General features: G+C 43.7%; 1 protein-coding gene across 4 annotated transcripts in view; it reads left to right on the plus strand.

Moving 5' to 3' along the window:
* Window positions 1–18,383, plus strand: part of REEP1 (receptor accessory protein 1) — a 136,620-nt gene that overhangs the window by 61,135 nt on the left and 57,102 nt on the right. For all 4 annotated transcript variants that reach the window (XM_018055360.1, XM_018055361.1, XM_018055362.1 and 1 more), the window contains exon 3: window positions 17,846–17,922. In XM_018055360.1, coding sequence (XP_017910849.1) covers window positions 17,846–17,922 — 77 coding nt within the window. The remainder of the gene's footprint in view (window positions 1–17,845; window positions 17,923–18,383) is intronic.

The following is an 18,383-nucleotide window of genomic DNA, read 5'->3' on the forward strand; positions in this document are numbered from 1 at the left end:
GGGGTTAAGTGGGGGAGGCTGAGCGTGAAGTGGGGGCAGGGCGGACGCCCTCTTTGGTGGGTACTGGGAGCAGGGCGGTGCAGTGACCTGCCAGAGGTCACCCAGGAGTCCTCTCCTTTAACCTTGCTAACCAAGGAGATTTCATACCCTTTTATGAAGAGTCATGAGAATGCATGGAGTGAGGTGGAGGCCGTAGGAAAAGAGATGATTGCATATTCACACAATTTTTCCATTGACTGGTGGTCATGACTGTGACATAGTTAAGCATTATTTTAAACAAATGAATGGCTATGCTGAGTAACAGAGGTGTTGCAAGTAGAATGTGGAAGTGATGAGAGCGGGGAGGCCTGGCAAGAGGAAATGGTAGCTAGAGTTGGAGGCTGCCAGAGGCCGCAGGCCATGGGCTTGGAAGCATGGCTTATCTCTCTGAGTGTCAGTTCCCTTGTCTGGAGTGGAAGGCAGTGTTACTGGGTAACAGTCTTGCACTAGGGGCAGGGGCTTGGATCCTAAGGTCCTGGTTCGGCAACTCTGAACCCCACTCCAGTTCTGTGGTTTGAACACCCCACGGTCTAAGCACTGTGGCTTTATAAACTTTTAGAGAACAGGAGCTACCATCCTCCTATGGCTGTACCACCCTCCACATATACCTCCTATACCGTCTTCCACAGCACCTGGCCCAGGGCTGGACACACAGGTAGGAGATCAGGAGGACTTACTGGGAGGATTGTGTCACTGTTGGGTGATCTGGGTGCCCCAGTCACAGCCCTAAATGTTCTGGGCACCTCCAGGCAGGAGAATCGTCAGACTACCACTGATCGACAAAAGCCTGCGGGGAGTGGAGGGTGGGGGGTGTCCCTCCCCAGAGGGGACAGAATCCTCTGGAAAAGTACAAAGGATAGAGATTTTTGTCATCAAAAGACTGAAGTTAAGTCCTGGCTCTGATGTTTGATTGACCCAATACTAGATAAGAACTTTAACTTCCAAGAGCCTCAATTTCCTCATCTGAGCAATGGGTTGATATCAATAGTCCCAGCCCTTAGCATTGGGAGGGACAAAGGATCTTTGCTCTCCTTTTACTCATTTGGCAAGTTAGGCACAGCTAAAGAAATCATTCAGAGCGGTAACCTGCTCTGAAGTTATTTTCTTGACTTTCCCAGGATGTCTTTAGGATGGAACCAGCTGCCTCGATATCAACTCAGCCAAACCTGCCTCCACCCCCCAGTTTCCCAGAATGGCTTGCCTGGCTTGCATTTGCTACCATGCAGGGGATCCAAATGGGGTGTGTCGCCTCTGGAGGCTGGGTCCCCGAAAAATGTATGTGAAGGAATCTCAGAGTGTGAACTATAAATAGCAGTGAAGTTGCCTGCACAGAACCTCATGATTCCTAGTTGCCTTGGCCCAGGGTGCAGCGCTGGGCAGCCTCCGCCACGTCTCCCTCCCTTTCTCCGACCCCTTCCAGCCGGGGATGCGGGACGCTGTACCAAGGAAGGAGACAAAACGAGTCACCGTGGTTCAATTCTGATCCTCCGCTTTGCAGACGTACAAAACTCAATTCTGTCCGCTCACCCAGGAGACAGTGAACCCCGGGGAATTGTTTTGCCCTGACTAAACTCAGGGGAGCCTGGTGTAGGACTAGAATGGCCATTCATTAATTTAAACTGAAAAATATAACTGACAGGCAGAGCAGCTGTTTATGTTGGCGGTGCTGTTCTCAGGAGGGAAAGCTTGAGAGTAAGATTAGCCAGTTTCTTGGTAAAAATGGAACTGCAAGGAAAGAGCCCAGTGGTATTAAGGGAGACTCCTTCCTTTTTCTGGGATCTCTCACACGCCTTCAACTCACACACTTGCGTGCACACTTAAACATTCTCTAACACTCAGACTCACACTCACTTCTTTCCTTCCTTTTGACTAACAGACCCCTTTGTCCGAGAGAGAAACCTGAAAGCTTCCTTTGACTTCTGCCTCTCCTCACCACCCATCCCCACCCACACACCCAGCGGGTAACTACGAACCTCCATCTCTATCGTCCCAATAATCTTTCAAACCAGGTCTCTCCTGTGCTGCCCTCTCTCTTCAATGAGATCTTCCCTGGCGGCTCAGACGGTAAAGAAACCACATGCAGTGCAGGAGACCCGGGTTCGATACCTGGGTCAGGAAGATCCGTTGGAGAAGGGAATGGCCTCCCACTCCAGTACTCTTGCCTGGAGAATTCCGAGGACAGAGGAGTGTGGCGGGCCACAGTCCTTGGGGTCACAAAGACTCATCAGACATGACTGAGAGACTAATACATTCTCTTCAATGAGGCTCTCATCATTGTTCCCCTGAATATCCCCGTGGCCTCCCATATCCTTTTTTTTTTTTTTTTGCCCCTGTAACAAATTACCATGCGCTTTGTGGCTTAGAAGAACACAAATGCAAGCATCCCCTGGTGGTCCAGTGGTTAGGACTCTGCACTTCCATTGCAAGGGCACAAGTTTGATCCCTGGTCGGGGAACAAAGGTACCACAAGCCTTATGTACAGCTGCTCCCCGCCTCGCCCCGCCTGCCAAAAAAAGACCAAAACCAACTAAACCAAAAAAGCAAAAATGTACTATCTCACAGTTCTGAAGGTCAAGTCAGATGGGTGTCCCTGGTTGAAATCAAGCCTCCATTTGGAGGCTGTAGGGGAGAGCCCACTTCCTCGCCTTTTCTAGTTCCTGGAGGCCACCTGCCTGCCTTGGCTTGAGCCTCTTCCTGCCTCTTCAGGGAAACCAGTGTTGTGGATCTGACCTTTCTTCTGTAATCCCATCTCCCTCTGGCCACAGCTGAGAAGGGTTCTCCACTTGTAAGGATTCCTGGATTACACTGAGCCTGCCTGGTTAATCCAGGATAATCTTTCCATCTGAAAGCCCTTAACTTAATAGCTGCAAAGTCCCTTTTATCATATAATGTAACATATGCACAGGTTCTGGGGATGAGGAAGAGGACATCTGGGGGTGGAGGCTGCTGTTCTGCCCACTGGATTCCTCACTGCTTCCTCCGCCTCCTGTCTCTCATGCTCTGTTGTCTACATCATGTCTACAAGCCCTCAAGAAATGGAAATGTATTCATTTCACTCCCCCTCGGTCTTTTAATGGCTGCTTATCCCCTGCAGGATCAAGTCCAAACTCCATTAGATAGTGTTGAACCCTGTTGACCTTGCTCCTTCCCACTTTCTAGCCACTTCTCTACAAGCATTCAGTGCTCCTGAGCTCAGCACCCAAGGAGTGGTCTGTGGACTGGCATTATCCCACATCACGTGGGAGCTTGTTGGAACTTGGAATCTCAAGCCCTACCCAAACCTCCAAAATAAAAATTGGCATTAAAAAAATTATCATTTAAATTTATTTTGATTGTATTTATTTACTTTCAATTTTTTAATATTTATTGGAGTATAGTTGATTTACAATGTTGTGTTAGTTTCAGGTGTACAGGTAACTCTACTCAAAAATCATCATTTTTAACAAAATCCTTAATTTGAGAGACACTGCTCTTGACATTCATAGCTTTTTATGTCTTTCCAAACTTACTACACTAGTCAAGGTTTGATGGGGTTGGGTGCTCCGGCTGCCGCCGCGGCGGCTCTAACCGGTACAGCTGGGCGAGCTCGCGCGGGCGCCACCGCCTCCGCTGCTGCCCACCCCGCTGCGCCGCAGGCGCTGCCGGTCCTGCAGGCGGACGCCGGGGAGGGGCGGCCGAGAGAACGGAGCACGAGGAGGCGGCGGCGGCAGCGAAGTGATGCTGCCGTTGGGGATGGGGCAGCGGCAGCGGAGCAGCAGCATCTACGGGACCCGGCTGCAGCGTCCCTGTGGCCCGCGGGCCAGCCAAGCAGCGGGAGACCACGCGCCCCACGGAGATAGAAACAAAACCTTTAGATGTGCTGATGACTTGGATGATTGATGGGAACCAGAGCCAAAATGGTCAAAAATTGAGTCTGAGCCATCACTTTACAAAGAGCCAAGGTCAAGACAGGGGAACCAAGACACTGATGAATTAATTGGATTTGAGCACTGAAGGGAAGAAAGGAGCTGAAAACCATCTGATATCAAAAGTAAGGTTATTTCTTTCCATCTCCAAGGGGTTTTCTCACAATGACCTCTGAAAGAGAAGCTCAATGACATTGCCTGCAGAAATTATCGGCTGCTTCTAAGTCAGTCACAGGTTTTGCTTCAAGGCAAGAAAACACATTGCTGCCAGTCATACCTGAGAGCACCATCTTCAGAAAGCTTCACCCTCCTCTAAATGCAGCCCCACCTCTTACAGACAGGCAGAAATATTTCAATGAATTCCTCAAAGGAGGTATTACCTATGGCCTAGTTTCATGATATGTATTTTTTTAAGAAAAGATGCTCAGTTTTAAAAAAAAAGGAAGCAATAAATGTGAAAATCAAATATAGGTATATTAGCATATATTAAGAAAAATTTGCATGTTATTTATGAATGTTTTAAGCAGAATGTCTTGGGAAAAAAGGCTATTAACTTGACCCGGTAAGCTGTGTACCTTATTTGTATAATTATTACCTACTATAATATTTCTTGATATTAAAACATGATACCACCAAAAAAAAAAAAAAAAGGTTTGATGGACAGATGCTTAAATAGGAAAGAATTTATAGGGCTTCCCTGGTGGCTCAGATGGTAAAGAATCTGCATGCAATGCAGGAGAGCTGGGTTTGATCCCCGGGTTGGGAGGATCCCTGGAAGAGGAAATGGCAACCCACTCCAGTATTCTTGCCTAGAGAATTACACAGACAGAGAGCCCTGGAGAGCTATAGTCCATCAGGTCAAAAAGAGTCAGACACGACTGAATGAATAACACTTTCACTTTCATAGAATTAACTAGAAGCCTGGGGAAAGATACTCAGAAATTGAGCAAGGTCCAAGAAGGCTGGGTGATGGCCAAGCTTGTGCTGCAGGAAGGGTCTGTTTAGGAATCGGCTGCCCAGGTCACCACTACCAAACTGGCTGCGAGCTGCCCATGCCTTTGGAACATTCTTGCCTTTGGAACATCCCATGAAGATTCAAAACCCTGCATAGGGACATTTGGTTTTTCCAAGTCTGGGTAATATATTTGCCTTCCATAAAGACCCACATGCTGGGAGATGCCCTCCAGATTAGAAGGCTTTGGATGCTAGTAGTTCATAATTTTTTTTTAGCACACCATGAGGCATGCAGGATCTTAGTCCTCTGACTAGGGATTGAACATGTGTCCCTGCAGTGCAACCCAGGAGACTGCCAGGGAAGTCCCTGGATGCTAGTAGTTTTAAAAATACACACACACACCCTACACCTCAGAGATACTGCATGTTTGATTTCAGACTACAACGATAGAATGAGTATCATCAAAAAGTGAGTCACATGCACTTTTTAGTTTCCTAGAGCACACAGAACTTGTGTTTACACTATGCTATAGTCTATTAGGTGTGCAATAATACCATGTCTAAGAAACTATATACACCCTTATTCAAAATAATGCTGTTGGGAAAATGGTGCCAGTATATCTGCTTAACTACAAATTTTCAATTTGTGAAAAAAACTCAATGTCTGCAAAGAGTATTTAAAAAAAAACAATAAAAGGAGATATGCCTGTATATTATATATGTGAAAATATATAGTGATCTATATTACAGTTATTTCTTGGGCTACACAACATCCACTCCTTTACCTTTTAAAAAATTCTTCCAGAACAAATGGAAGATGGAACACCCTTGATGAAGTATTCTTCAGAGAAGATCAGGAGACCGCTTGAGGCAAGAATAAAACTTCTCACCAATTCTTTCCAGGTTGGGACACACAGATTTGAGAGGCACAATCCCACTGTGTCCCCTTTTGCCTCCCAAAGCAGCAAAGCTATTTTTTTCTGTTTCACCCCAAAACAAAACAAATTCTTCCAATAAGAATTCTATACCATCTTCTTGCCAAATCCAAATTTCTTCATTTGAGTCCAGCTCCAGAGATCCATATCTCTGGCAAAGTCCTCTCTCTTCTTCTGGCTCTGACAGGATTTAACCTTAATAGTAAACACTCTAAAGATTAAATTGTCAAGTGAACCATCACTGGCAGAGCCCATGTACTATGTTAAGGGGAGAAGGAGAATAAATAAAAATAAAATTAGTTAAAATATTTAAATCTATACATGACACAGAAAGAAAGAAAACATGAATAGAAGCTAGAGTCCTTATTTAAGTCAGTGGTCATGAGTTCATGCTTGGTATGTATGTCTTTGTTAATATGCCAGCAAATTTGGACAACTCAGCAGTGGTCATAGGACTGGAAAAATTTAAGTCTTCATTCCAATCCCAAAGAAAGACAGTGCCAAAGAACATACAAAGTACCACACAATTGCACTCATCTCACATGCTAGTAAAGTAATGCTCAAAAGTCTCCAAGCCAGGCTTCAACAGTACATGAACCATGAGCTTCCAGATGTTCAAGCTGGATTTAGAAAAGGCAGAGGAACCAGAGATCAAATTACCAACATCCGCTGGATCATCGAAAAAGCAAGAGAGTTCCAGAAAAACATCTGCTTCCGCTTTATTGACTCTGCCAAAGCCTTTGACTGTGTGGATCACAATAAACTGTGGAAAATTCTTCAAGAGATGGGAATACCAGACCACCTGACTTGCCTCTTGAGAGATCGGTATGCAGGTCAGGAAGCGACAGTTAGAACTGGACATGGAACAACAGACTGGTTCCAAATTGGGAAAGGAGTACATCAAGGGTGTTTATTGTCACCCTGCTCATTTAACTTATATGCAGAGTACATCATGAGAAACACTGGGCTGGAAGAAGCACAAGTTGGAATCAAGATTGCCAGGAGAAATATCAAAAACCTCAGATACGCAGATAATACCACCCTTAATGGCAGAAAGCAAAGAACTAAAGAGCCTCTTGAAGAAAGTGAAAGAGGAGAGTGAAAAAGTTGGCTTAAAACTCAACTTTCAGAAAACTAAGATCATAGCATCCAGTCCCACCACTTCATGGCAAAAAGATGGGGAAACAGTGAAAACAGTGACAGACTTAATTTTCTTGGGCTCCAAAATCACTGCGGATGGTGATTGCAGCCATGAAATTAAAAGATGCTTACTCCTTGGAAGAAAAGTTATGACCAACCTACACAGCATATTAAAAAGCAAAGACATTACTTTGCCAACAAAGGTCCATCTAGTCAAAGCTATGGTTTTCCCAGTAGTCATGTATGGATGTGAGAGTTGGACTATAAAGAAAGCTGAGTGCAGAAGAATTGATGCCTTCAAACTGTGATGTTGGCGAAGACTCTTGAGAGTCCTTTGGACTGCAAGAAGATTCAACCAGTCCATCCTAAAGGAAATCAGTCATGAATGTTCATTGGAAGGACTGATGCTGAAGCTAAAACTCCAATACTTTGGCTACCTGATGTGAAGAACTGACTCATTTGAAAAGACCCTGATGCTGGGAAAGATTGCAGGTGGGAGGAAAAGGGGACAACAGAGGATGAGATGGTTGAATGGCATCACCGACTCAATGGACATGAGTTTGAGTAAACTCTGGGAGTTGGTGATGGACATGGCATGCTGCAGTCCCTGGGGTCTCAAAGAGTCGGACACGACTGAGCAACTGAACTGACTGAATTTTAAAAAGGGTGAAATCATGATTCTTATACAAATAGAAAATTAACACATGTTGAAAATTTTACTTAACTCACTGAGTAATGTGGGAACCAATAAGGTATTAAAAAAGAAATCAGTCCAAAGGAGACTCCAAAGAACAGATATGTATGTAAGCAATTTTTCCAGTAGTCATGTATGGATGTGAGAGTTGGACTGTGAAGAAGGCTGAGCGCCGAAGACTTGATGCTTTTGAACTATGGTGTTGGAGCAGACTCTTGAGAGTCCCTTGGACTGCAAGGAGATCCAACCAGTCCATTCTGAAGGAGATTAGCCCTGGGATTTCTTTGGAAGGAATGATGCTAAAGCTGAAACTCCAGTACTTTGGCCACCTCATGCAAAGTGTTGACTCATTGGAAAAGACTCTGATGCTGGGAGGGATTAGGGGCCCGAGGAGAAGGGGACGACAGAGGATGAGATGGCTGGATGGCATCACTGACTCGATGGATGTGAGTCTGAGTGAACTCTAGGAGTTGGTGATGGACAGGGAGGCCTGGTGTGCTGTGATTCATGGGGTTGCAAAGAGTCGGACATGACTGAGCAACTAAACTGAGCTGAATGAGGTATGATGAAATGTTTGTTCATAGATTTTCAACTGATTTCTTGGGAAATGTGATCATTGGACCCAGTTGTACCTCCATGGGACAAAATTATTGTTCACCTCTATAGACTAAATTATCTGCATTGCAATCAGTTTTCGATAACTCACCAAGTTGTAAAATAACTCAAAGATATTGTAAAACAAGACACCTGCAGAGTTAAAATAATTCAGGAGGCTGGCTGCTCTGGCTAGCACCTAGCAGTCCACAGGACACCCATTCCAAAGTCTTTCACAGCTTTTCCTGTTACTTCCCTTTTCCACCATCTAGTCCATGCTCCCTGTGCCTTCAACTTTAGTGAGTGTGGTTTCTTCTCCAAGTCTTAATGTTAGTGGTTCAGTTGTGTTAGACTCTTTGCAACTGCATGGACAGTAGCCTGCTAGGCTCCTCTGTCCATAGGATTTCTCAGGCAAGAATCCTGGAGTGGGTTGCCACTTCCTTCTCCAGGGTATCTTCCCAACCCAGGGATTGAACTGCATTGCAGTCAGGTCTCCTCCATTGCAGGCAGATTCTTTACCATCTGAGCCACCAGGGAAGCCCCTTTTCTTCTCCAAGATTGTGGCCTAAATCTTCATTCCTGGGGAATCTGAGGCCTTAGTGGTCTTGCCTCTGGAGAGTTGTAGTAATGATCCATTGACTTTTACCTCTGAACAAAACAATGTTTGCAGATCCCCTAGAGCAGAGGTTCCCAACCCCCAGGCTACAAACCTGTATTCATGGCCTGTTAGGAAGCAGGCCACACAGCAGGAGGTGGGCAGTGGGCAAGCAAGTGAAGCTTCATCTGTATTTACGGCTGCTCCCTATCTCTCGCATTATCACCTGAGCTCCACCTCCTATCAGATCAACAGTGGCTTTAGATTATCATAAGAGCACAAACCCTGCTGCACTTGAACCATCCTGAAACCACCCGCCAACCCCCATCCATGGAAAAATTGTCTTCCACGAAATTGAAATTGGTCCCTGGTGCCGAAAAGGTTGGGGATGGCTGCCCTAAAGGATTCGTAACCTCCATCCAACCTCCTTCCCACCACATTGTATAATAGCAACTCTAGTTCCCCTTCATAAGCAGTATCAGTTACCCTACAAAAGCCCAGTTCAGTTCAGTTCAGTTCAGTTCAGTTCAGTCACTCAGTCGTGTCTGACTCCTTGCGACCCCATGGACTGCAGCACACCAGGCCTCCCTGTCCATCACCAACTCCCAGAGTTTACTCAAACTCATGTCCATCGAGTCGGTGATGCCATCCAACCATCTCATCCACAGTCATCCCCTTCTCCTCTTACCTTCAATCTTGAAAAGACCAGCATCAGAGTCTTTTCAAATGAGTCAGCTCTTTGCATCAGGTGGCCAAAGTATTGGAGTTTCAGCTTCAGCATCAGTCCTTCCAGTGAATATTCAGGACTGATTTCCTTTAGGATGGACTGGTTGGATCTTCTTGCAGTCTATAAGCCCTTTATTATCTGTTTCCTTGTGATGTGGTGGTCTTGAAATGGCCAGGTGACCTTCTAGTCTCTGCTTCCACTTCATCAGAACTATTTTATATCCCTGGTGGAAGCATCCATCCTTCAAGCACTAAAATTATTAAAAACCAGAGCTCAGAAGTCTGAGGATGAGAATTAAAGTGTTGTGAGTGGATTAGACCAGTGATTCTCAAACTTTAACATGCATATGAATAAGCAGAGAGTTTTATTAAAATGTAGAACTGATCCATTAGCTCTGGAGTGGGACCTGAGATGCTACACTTCTAACAAGCTGATTCTGCATTTCTAACAAACTCCTTGGGGATTCTAATGTTGCAGTCTCATGAACTACACTTTGAATTGCAGGGTGCTAGCATTAGGCCTAATCCTAAGAAATACCACCCTCATTTCCTTGGTTCCTGAACCTTTAGATTCTGGCTAAGATGCAGTACCATGTGTTGGTTACTAGTTCAGAGAGGAAACTGCATTGTCTAGGAGAGCATGGCAACTTCCCAGAATGCTAATTCCCACCTGGTTCTTTTCTGGCACTCTCTGAAGGTCTTGCAGCATTGTATAACGCCAGCTGCTTCTGAGCATTGGGATACATGATTACATCAGAGATTCCCCGAGACATCAGCCTATTGTTGCATTTCTTTGGCTGTAAAAGAGAGCCTTTGGTCAGAGGCAGCGTTGGGGGTGTGTGTGTGTGCGCGCGCGCACTCAGTCGTGTTTGACTGTTTATGACACCATGGATTGCAGCCTGCCAAGCTCCTCTCATGGGATTGTTGGGTGGAATACATCAAAATGAGAAGGATACTCAATGGAGTCCACAGTTTGTTGTGTGGATGCCAGAAACATGGCAGTGGGGAAAGCAAGCCCACATGCCCAATGAATGAATATTCCAGAAAGACTCTGTGCTCCCCTTTCTATGAAGGACGGGACTTGGTATGATGGCCTGCTCCCAGGAGGCTGGCTGGTGCTTTGAGTTATGGTACCGTCCTAGAGATGCTTAGTCACTGCTGTTGGCACCTTGGTGTCTGGGCAGAGGTCATGGCCAGGTCATCCTTGGTGAGAGAAATGCACATTGCTGAGCCAGTGTGTTTCCTCTGTCCACATGACCACTGCTACATGAGCCCATTGACCAAGCAATATCATGCCTGAACTAGAAGGCTCACAGACATCTACAGAGCTGGTCATCTCACCCCCTGATTACCAAGAGCCTCCTCTGCCATTGGGACCTTCTGGTGAGCATTAGCAGAGCCACAAATATCTGCATTCTATGGACCCATCCACATAATTTCAAAACCACCTCAACACCAAATTCTCAGTCTTGTCCCTTCCAAGTACCTCATCATCTATCCAAATTCTTATGTGGTGTTTTAAAATGTATCCAAGATTTGTTTTAATCAGCTATGGTAAGGCATACAGACACAGAAATGACTCATAGAGGAAGAAGTTTTTACTCACAGTTCCTTGGAAGTAGGAGGTTCAGCATATCATGCAGGGCCACTGGAGAAGTACCAGGTCTGTTAGGAGTTAGAGGGAGAGCAAGGGGAAAACATGGGCATTGACCTTTATTACAGTTTCTGTGGGGAATTCAAGGCAAAGCAGAGTGAGAAACCTTACAACTGGCTAGTTTGAATAATTTCAGCAGGCTCTGGGGTATGGGAATCTGCCTCCAGTTATCTGGCAGCTGGCCCCAGATGACTAGGGCTGGGAAATATTAGCTCAACCTGTGAGAGCTCCATAAAGGAGGTGGTTTGTAGTATGGACCCCAGATTGCTCAGTTTGCAGATGTGCCCTGGGATAAGAAATTTGCTATCTCTGTGAATTAGCTAGTCATAGGAGAGGCAGTCTCTCCAGTCAGCAAGACCCCAACATCAAGAACATAGGAAATGGGACTTCCCTGGTGGTCCAGTGGTTAAGACTTCTTCCAATGCAAGTTCAGTGCATGAAAGGGAATGCAAGTTCAGTTCCTGGTTGGAGAGCTAAGATCCTACATGCCTTGTGGCCAAAAAACCTTGCAGTCATAAAACAGAAACAATATTGTAACAAATTCAGTAAAGACTTTAAAAATGATCCATATCAAGAAAAATCTAAAAAAAAGAATACGGAAAATAGGAAAATATGGTTAATATATGTGATGACAGTATAAATGGCACACCTCAGGACGATTCTCCCAAGGGACTGAGAGCCCTCTACAGGGCGTTTCCCTCCCTACCCTCTCCCAGCCACCTCTGACTTTACAGTTGTCCCCTGTGAACTTGTACCAGCAGATGGTGCCAACTCATCTGTCAACCTGGCTCAGATACGTCCTTCCTCAGTCATTTGTCAGAGAGGGTTCCCTGTGAGACTGGAGCAGAGCTCAGATGCAGAAGGGAGTGCGAGAGGCTTAAGAAATATTAGTGTGACTGGTGTGGGAGAGGGTCCAAAGGTGAGGTGAGGCTAAGAGTTGACTGAGCCTGCTGCCTCCAGAGTTCGTGGAGGAGGCCTTTCACAGGCTCCCAGGAGCCCCAGGGTCAGGATCTGATGGGTCCTGGGGTCTCAGCCCATTCTGTGACTCATGGAAAGTCACCGAGATCACTTCCCACCCTTTTGTTGTGACCTATGGTCATCACTTCTCTCCTGTCTCCTCATTCCTGTGCTTGACCAGTCCAGAGGGAGTTCCCAGTTGTGCTGTCTACTGTCCACTCCAGAGCTGCCCCTGATGATAACGTCACAAGTCAACAATAACTTCCTCTCTCTATTCTGGGTACTGGCCCACCACACTCCCACTCACCTTGCAGGGAGTTTTGGGTAGAATCCTTATAACATGGCAAGTTCTATTTCAAATCTTGGAAAAACAGCTTCCATTTGGTGTCTCTGAGGAGAGGTCGGGAGACCATTTCCAGATAATTTATTTATGGTTTCCATGTCTGAGTCACCAGTATTTCATTTACCTTGTTAGGCTCAGTGAGTCATTCTCAGACCCTTCTTTCTGCATGAAAGTATTTTAAGGTGAAGGAGTACATGATGGAAAATTCTTTAGGCTGTCCCTTCCAGCCTCCTCTCTGCCATGGCTTCCTCATCTTTGTCTCCAGTCTTCAGCCCCAATCTCCTTCCTGAGATTTACTCTTGCCTCTCTAGAGGCCCATTGGGCATTTTTCTTAGACGGCCTCCAAAACCCTCAGATTGTCCTCAGCCTCATGGAGCTCAGCTTCTTCTCCCCAATTTGGCTTTTTTTTTTCTTGTTAATGTGAGTGGTTCCATAACAATCAGTCACTCATGCCCTGACTTCAGCAGGTCCCTTCCCTCCCATGTATACCTAGCCATCCTTCTCTTGGGGACCATTTCTTGCTTTGTAAGCTATCTAATCCCATCTTCCCAAAAACCCACTTAAGCCAGTTCATTGTTTCTGATAAAAAGTCAACTGAAGTGCAGCATCTTAACTACTGGACCCCCAGGGAAGTCCCTGGAACATGGTTTGAACACTGAAAAGAAAAAACTTCCAGAGAGGGAATTCAGGCTCCTTGCAGTGTATATGGATACCAGTATTGGGAATTCTTAGATCCTGGGCCCCAGTATACCAGGGAGTTTACAGCTGGATAAGTTTGTTTGCTCCCTGCTAAGGAGCCTGTTCTGCTGCATATAACCTTGGTAGTATATAGTGTCACAGATAAGTTTCTTTTGATGGACTAAGCCAGCCTTGTTCCCAAGGGATTATTCTGTTTTTCTAAATAGAGAAGGCCTCTAATTGATCTACTTGGGCACATGTTTCAGAGTCTCAGAGGCAATGAGATTCACCAGAACTGCCTTCGGTTTTTGAAAGATATTTGTGCTAGGTATAGATTGATAGGTTGGCACTATTTTGTGTGTGTGTGTGTGTGTGTGTGTGTGTGTGTGTGTGTGTGTGTGTGTGGCACTTTAAAGATGTTATTCATTTTCTTCTGGTATTCGTTGTTTCTGATAAAAAGTCAACTGTAATTCTTACTGTCATTCCCCTGAATGTAATGTCTTTTTTCCCCCTCACTTAAGGTTTTCTCTTTGTTTTTTAGCAGTTTTACTATAATGTGGCTAGATGTGGTTTTCTTCATATTTATCTTGCTTCAATTCACTGGGTTTTGTGACCATATGTTGGTTAAATTCTGGAAAACTTTAGGCAGTATTTCTTCAAATAATTTTTCTATCCAATTCTCTTTTTTCTCTTCTCTCAAATTCCTGTTCCACGTATATTTGACTGCTTGATGCGTGTTCCTCAGGTATTGAGACTCTTCATCCCCCAGCCCACCCCCTAACCTAGGCTTCAGCCTGGTTGACTCTGTTGTCTTGTCTTCAAGTTCACAGATCTTTTGTTGTGACCAAACTCCTATAAATTTCATTCAATAATTAAAAACATTTTTTCAGATGTTTTGTTTTTCAGTTCTAGGATGTCATTTAGTTCTTTTTAAAGATTTTCCTTCTTTCTCTTGAAATCTCCCATTTCTTCACTCATTATATCTACCTTTTCCTATTGGAGAAGGAAACAGCAACCCATTCCAGTACTCTTGCCTGGAGAATCCCACGGACGGAGGAGCCTGGTAGGCTACACAACATATTTATACTAAAAAAAATAATCCTGAACCCATCCTTTTCCTCCTAGGATAAGTGTCTTGTTAAGTGGTGAATTAAAAAAATCTATAACAAAATATCTGTTAGTAAGTTGCTACATATCTTCTTTGGTGAGATATATGTTCAGATTTTTTGCCATTTTAAAAATTGGGTTATTTTTATTGTTGTTGAGTTTCAAGTATTCTTTGAATATTTTGGATACAAGTCCCTTTTCAGATATATGTATTGCAAATATTTTCTCCCAGTCTGTGGCTTGTCTTTTCATTCTCTTAACGATATCTTTTTGCAGAGCAGAAATTTTTCATTTTAATGAAGTCTGGCTTATCATTGTTTTCTTCTGTGGGTCATGGTGGTGTGTGAATTACTAAGTTCCAGATCACCTAGGTTTTCTCTTGTGTTATCTTCTAGAAATTTTATAGTTTTAGTTAATTTTTGTGCAAGATGTAAGATCAGTGCCTACATCTATTTGTTTTTTGAATGTAAATATCCAATTGTTCCCAGCACCACTTATTGAAAAAACTATCTTTTCTCCATCAAATTGCCTTTGCTCCTTTGTCAAGGATTAGTTGATTGTATTTGTGCAGTCTGTTTGGAGGCTGTCTATTCTATTTGTCTAGTCTATTTGATATATTTATCTGTTATTTCACTAATACCACACTCTCCTGGTTATTGTAGCTTTATATTAAGTCTTAAAATTAGACAGTGTCAATTCTCTGACTTTGTTTCTCTTCTTCAGTATCATATTGGCTGTTCAGGTCTTTTATCATAAATGGGTGTTGGGTTTATTAATTACTGATTCATTTTCTAAAAGATATGGGCCCTTGACACACTTTAAATTGGCTTATTTGTCTTTTTATTGGGGGTTCCCTAGTAGCTCAGTTGGGAAAGAATATGCCTGCAATACAGGAGACTTGGATTTGATCTTTTTATTGTTGTGCTATATAAGTTCTTTATTATTTCAATACAAATACTTTGTTAGATAGTGATTTGCAAATATTTCCCCCATTTTGTGAGTTGTCTTTCACTTTCTTGATGGTATCTTTTGAAGTATGAAAAATTAAAAATTTTATAAGGTCTAATATATCTATTTTCTTTTTTTGTTGCTTGTGTTTTTGGTGTCACATCTAAGAAAACATTTTTTAACCCAAGGCCACAAAAATTTACTCCTGTGTTTTCTTGTAAGGTTATTACATTTAGGTCTCTGATCCATTTTGAGTTCACTTTTTTGTATATAGTGTGAGGTAGAAGTCCATCTTCATTCTTTAATGTGTGATATTTAGTTTTCTCAATATACATTTATACTTTTTAAAGTCTTTGCTAATTGTAACATCTAAGTCAAATACAGATCCGTTTCTATTGACTAGTTTTTCTCTTAACCATGGAGCATATTTTCCTGTTTCTTCATATATATATATATATATACACACACACACACCTTTTTTGTTTGTTGGAATTTTTATATATACTTTGTCATAGGAACTCCAGATCTATGTTGTCTTCCTGTGAAGAAGGTTAATTTTTATTCTAGCAGGCAGTTAACTTCCGACAGATCACCTTGACCTTGTGGTAGTTAAGTTTCACATTTTCCTGGGGCGGGTGTATTTCAGTTTTACTCTTAGTCCTAGAGCTAATCTCTTAAGTCCTAGGTTGTAATTTGTATTCCTGAAGTATGACCTTTTAAATGTTCCCCTGGAAATTCCCAAATGTTTACCAACCTTCTCTAATTAGGCAAAACTTGAACTCCAAACTCTTTCTCCTGTAGTGGGCAGAAACTGAATCTCTGCTCGACTCTCCACTTCCTAGCTGTATTTTACTCAGCCACCTTGGAATATTACCTGATTCTGTACAATTCAGAAGCCAGCTAAGAAATTGAAAGGAGTTCATATGTGAGTTTGGTTTATGACTTGCGCTTCCCTCTTACTGAGGATTTTTCCTTTTCAATTTCCAGCATCTTTGACCATTTCAAACTCTATTTTCTACTTCCTCAGGCAAATTCGACTATGGGTTTCTTCTGGAGTTCTGTCTGCCCCATGATTTGCTGGCCGGGTGGTTTCTTTAGCTGCATCCAAGTGGATTTACTCTGGTGCGGTCCCCACATTTCAAGAGTTGGATCCTTTCCAGTTTCTGCCAGCTTTTGATAGCTTTTCTAGCCTTCAGACAGTTATTTTTAAATATTTTGTTTAGAGAATTCCCTGGCAGCCGAGTGGTTAGGACTCTGTGCTTTTGATGCTGAGGGTGTGGGTTCAGTCTCTGGTTAGGGAACTAAGATTTCCCATATGCTACGTGGTGTGGCCAAAGATAGATAGAATAAAATATTTTGTTCTGAGTTTATTATCATTATTGGCAAGAGGATTAGTCCAATACAAACTACCCCACCATTCCCAAAAAACAGGAGGAGCAGACTAAGGACTTTGGACTTTATTCTGCAGGCTAGAAGATTTTAAATGAAAGGTTAGTAGGATGAGTTCATGCTTTGTGGGGGATTAGTGTGGGGATAGTTTGCAAGATGGATTGGTAAGAGGAAAGTCAAAGGGCAGGAAAGCAGTTAGGAGACTCTTACAGTAGTTAAAGAGAGCGGGGGGCAGGGAGGGGGAAACCAAGGCTTCACCTGGGGAAGAGAAACAGTAGAAATGGAAAAGGATGGTCACGTGGGGGAGATAAAAGAAAATATCCAGTTTCTGTGAGGGCTTTCCCACATGAAAGAGTTTTTTGTTTGCTTGTTTTGCTGTACCTCAGCATGTAGAATCTTAGTTCCTGCTGCTGCTGCTGCTAAATCGCTTCAGTCGTGTCCGACTCTGTGCAACCCCATAGACAGCAGCCCACCAGGCTCCACTGTCCCTGAGATTCTCCAGGCAAGAACACTGGAGTGGGTTGCCATTTCCTTCTCCAATGCAGGAAAGTGAAAAGCGAAAGTGAACCCACTCAGTTGTGTCCAACTCTTAGCGACCCCATGGACTGTAGCCTACCAGGCTCCTCCGTCCATGGGATTTTCCAGGCAAGAGTACTGGAGTGGGGTGCCATTGCCTGACCAGGGATCAAACCCATGTCCCCTGCAGTGGAAGCTCTGCGTCCTAACCACTGGACCACCAGGGAAGTCCTCAGAAGTGTTTTTAAGTGATCAGTGAGGATTACCATTATTTATCTCAGAGAATATGGCTAGGTTAAAGTTCATCCCAGAGTGTGTCTCTGTGGAAGCTTGGAAACTTTATTCACCTGGTATTAGTCCTGGCAAAATGACCTGACTGAGTCACTGCTGGTCTTCAGGTCTCACTGGCTCAACCTGAGGACTAGTGAAGGGCACCTAAAGTCTACTTTGAGCTTGAGCCTGGGTCAGTTGTGGAAATGGCCTATGTTTGCAGCCCCAGGGTCTGGAGTGGAACTGGACCAACCTGGGGAGGGATAGGAGAAGGGGTGACCATGGTAGGCAAGGCTGCCTGGACCCATCTCAACATCTGCTGTTGGAGCCTGTTCTCTTGAAGTTGGCAACCATTCATCCTTGACCTTTTCTGCTAGCTTTATTGCTTTCTCTTTCAACAGGTCAAATGGATGATGTACTGGATTATATTTGCACTATTCACCACAGCAGAGACATTCACTGACATCTTCCTTTGTTGGTAAGTACTCCAGGAATTGGGACTTTTCCAGGAAAGATGTTGCCTAGTCTCAAGGGAGAGATGGAAGAGGTCTGACCACAGTCTTAAACCTTATCAGCAGAGAAGCAGGTGCAAGGATGTTCACTGGAACATTTCAAATCAACTAGTCTATAAAGTTGTTCTTCAAGTAAATGTTTATTGAATGCCCTTATCAGAGCAGGTATTGTTCTTATAAAGATGGGCAAAATAAACAAAATTCTTCAATTAATGGAGTTGGTAAAGAAACATTCATATGTTAAAAAAAATTAAAAGGAAAATAAGAAACAATACACAAAAGTGTGCAATAAAACTAAATTTCCCCCAGCACCATTGACTCACCAATTACTGCTTTTCACAGTTGTATACAATTTTTTTTAAATGTGTGTGTGTGTATATGTACACGCACTTTTTTTGTTGTTCAGTTGCTAAGTTGTGTCTGACTC

This window comes from Capra hircus, chromosome 11, assembly GCF_001704415.2.
Source record: "Capra hircus breed San Clemente chromosome 11, ASM170441v1, whole genome shotgun sequence".
In the NCBI taxonomy this organism is placed as follows: Eukaryota; Metazoa; Chordata; class Mammalia; order Artiodactyla; family Bovidae; genus Capra; species Capra hircus.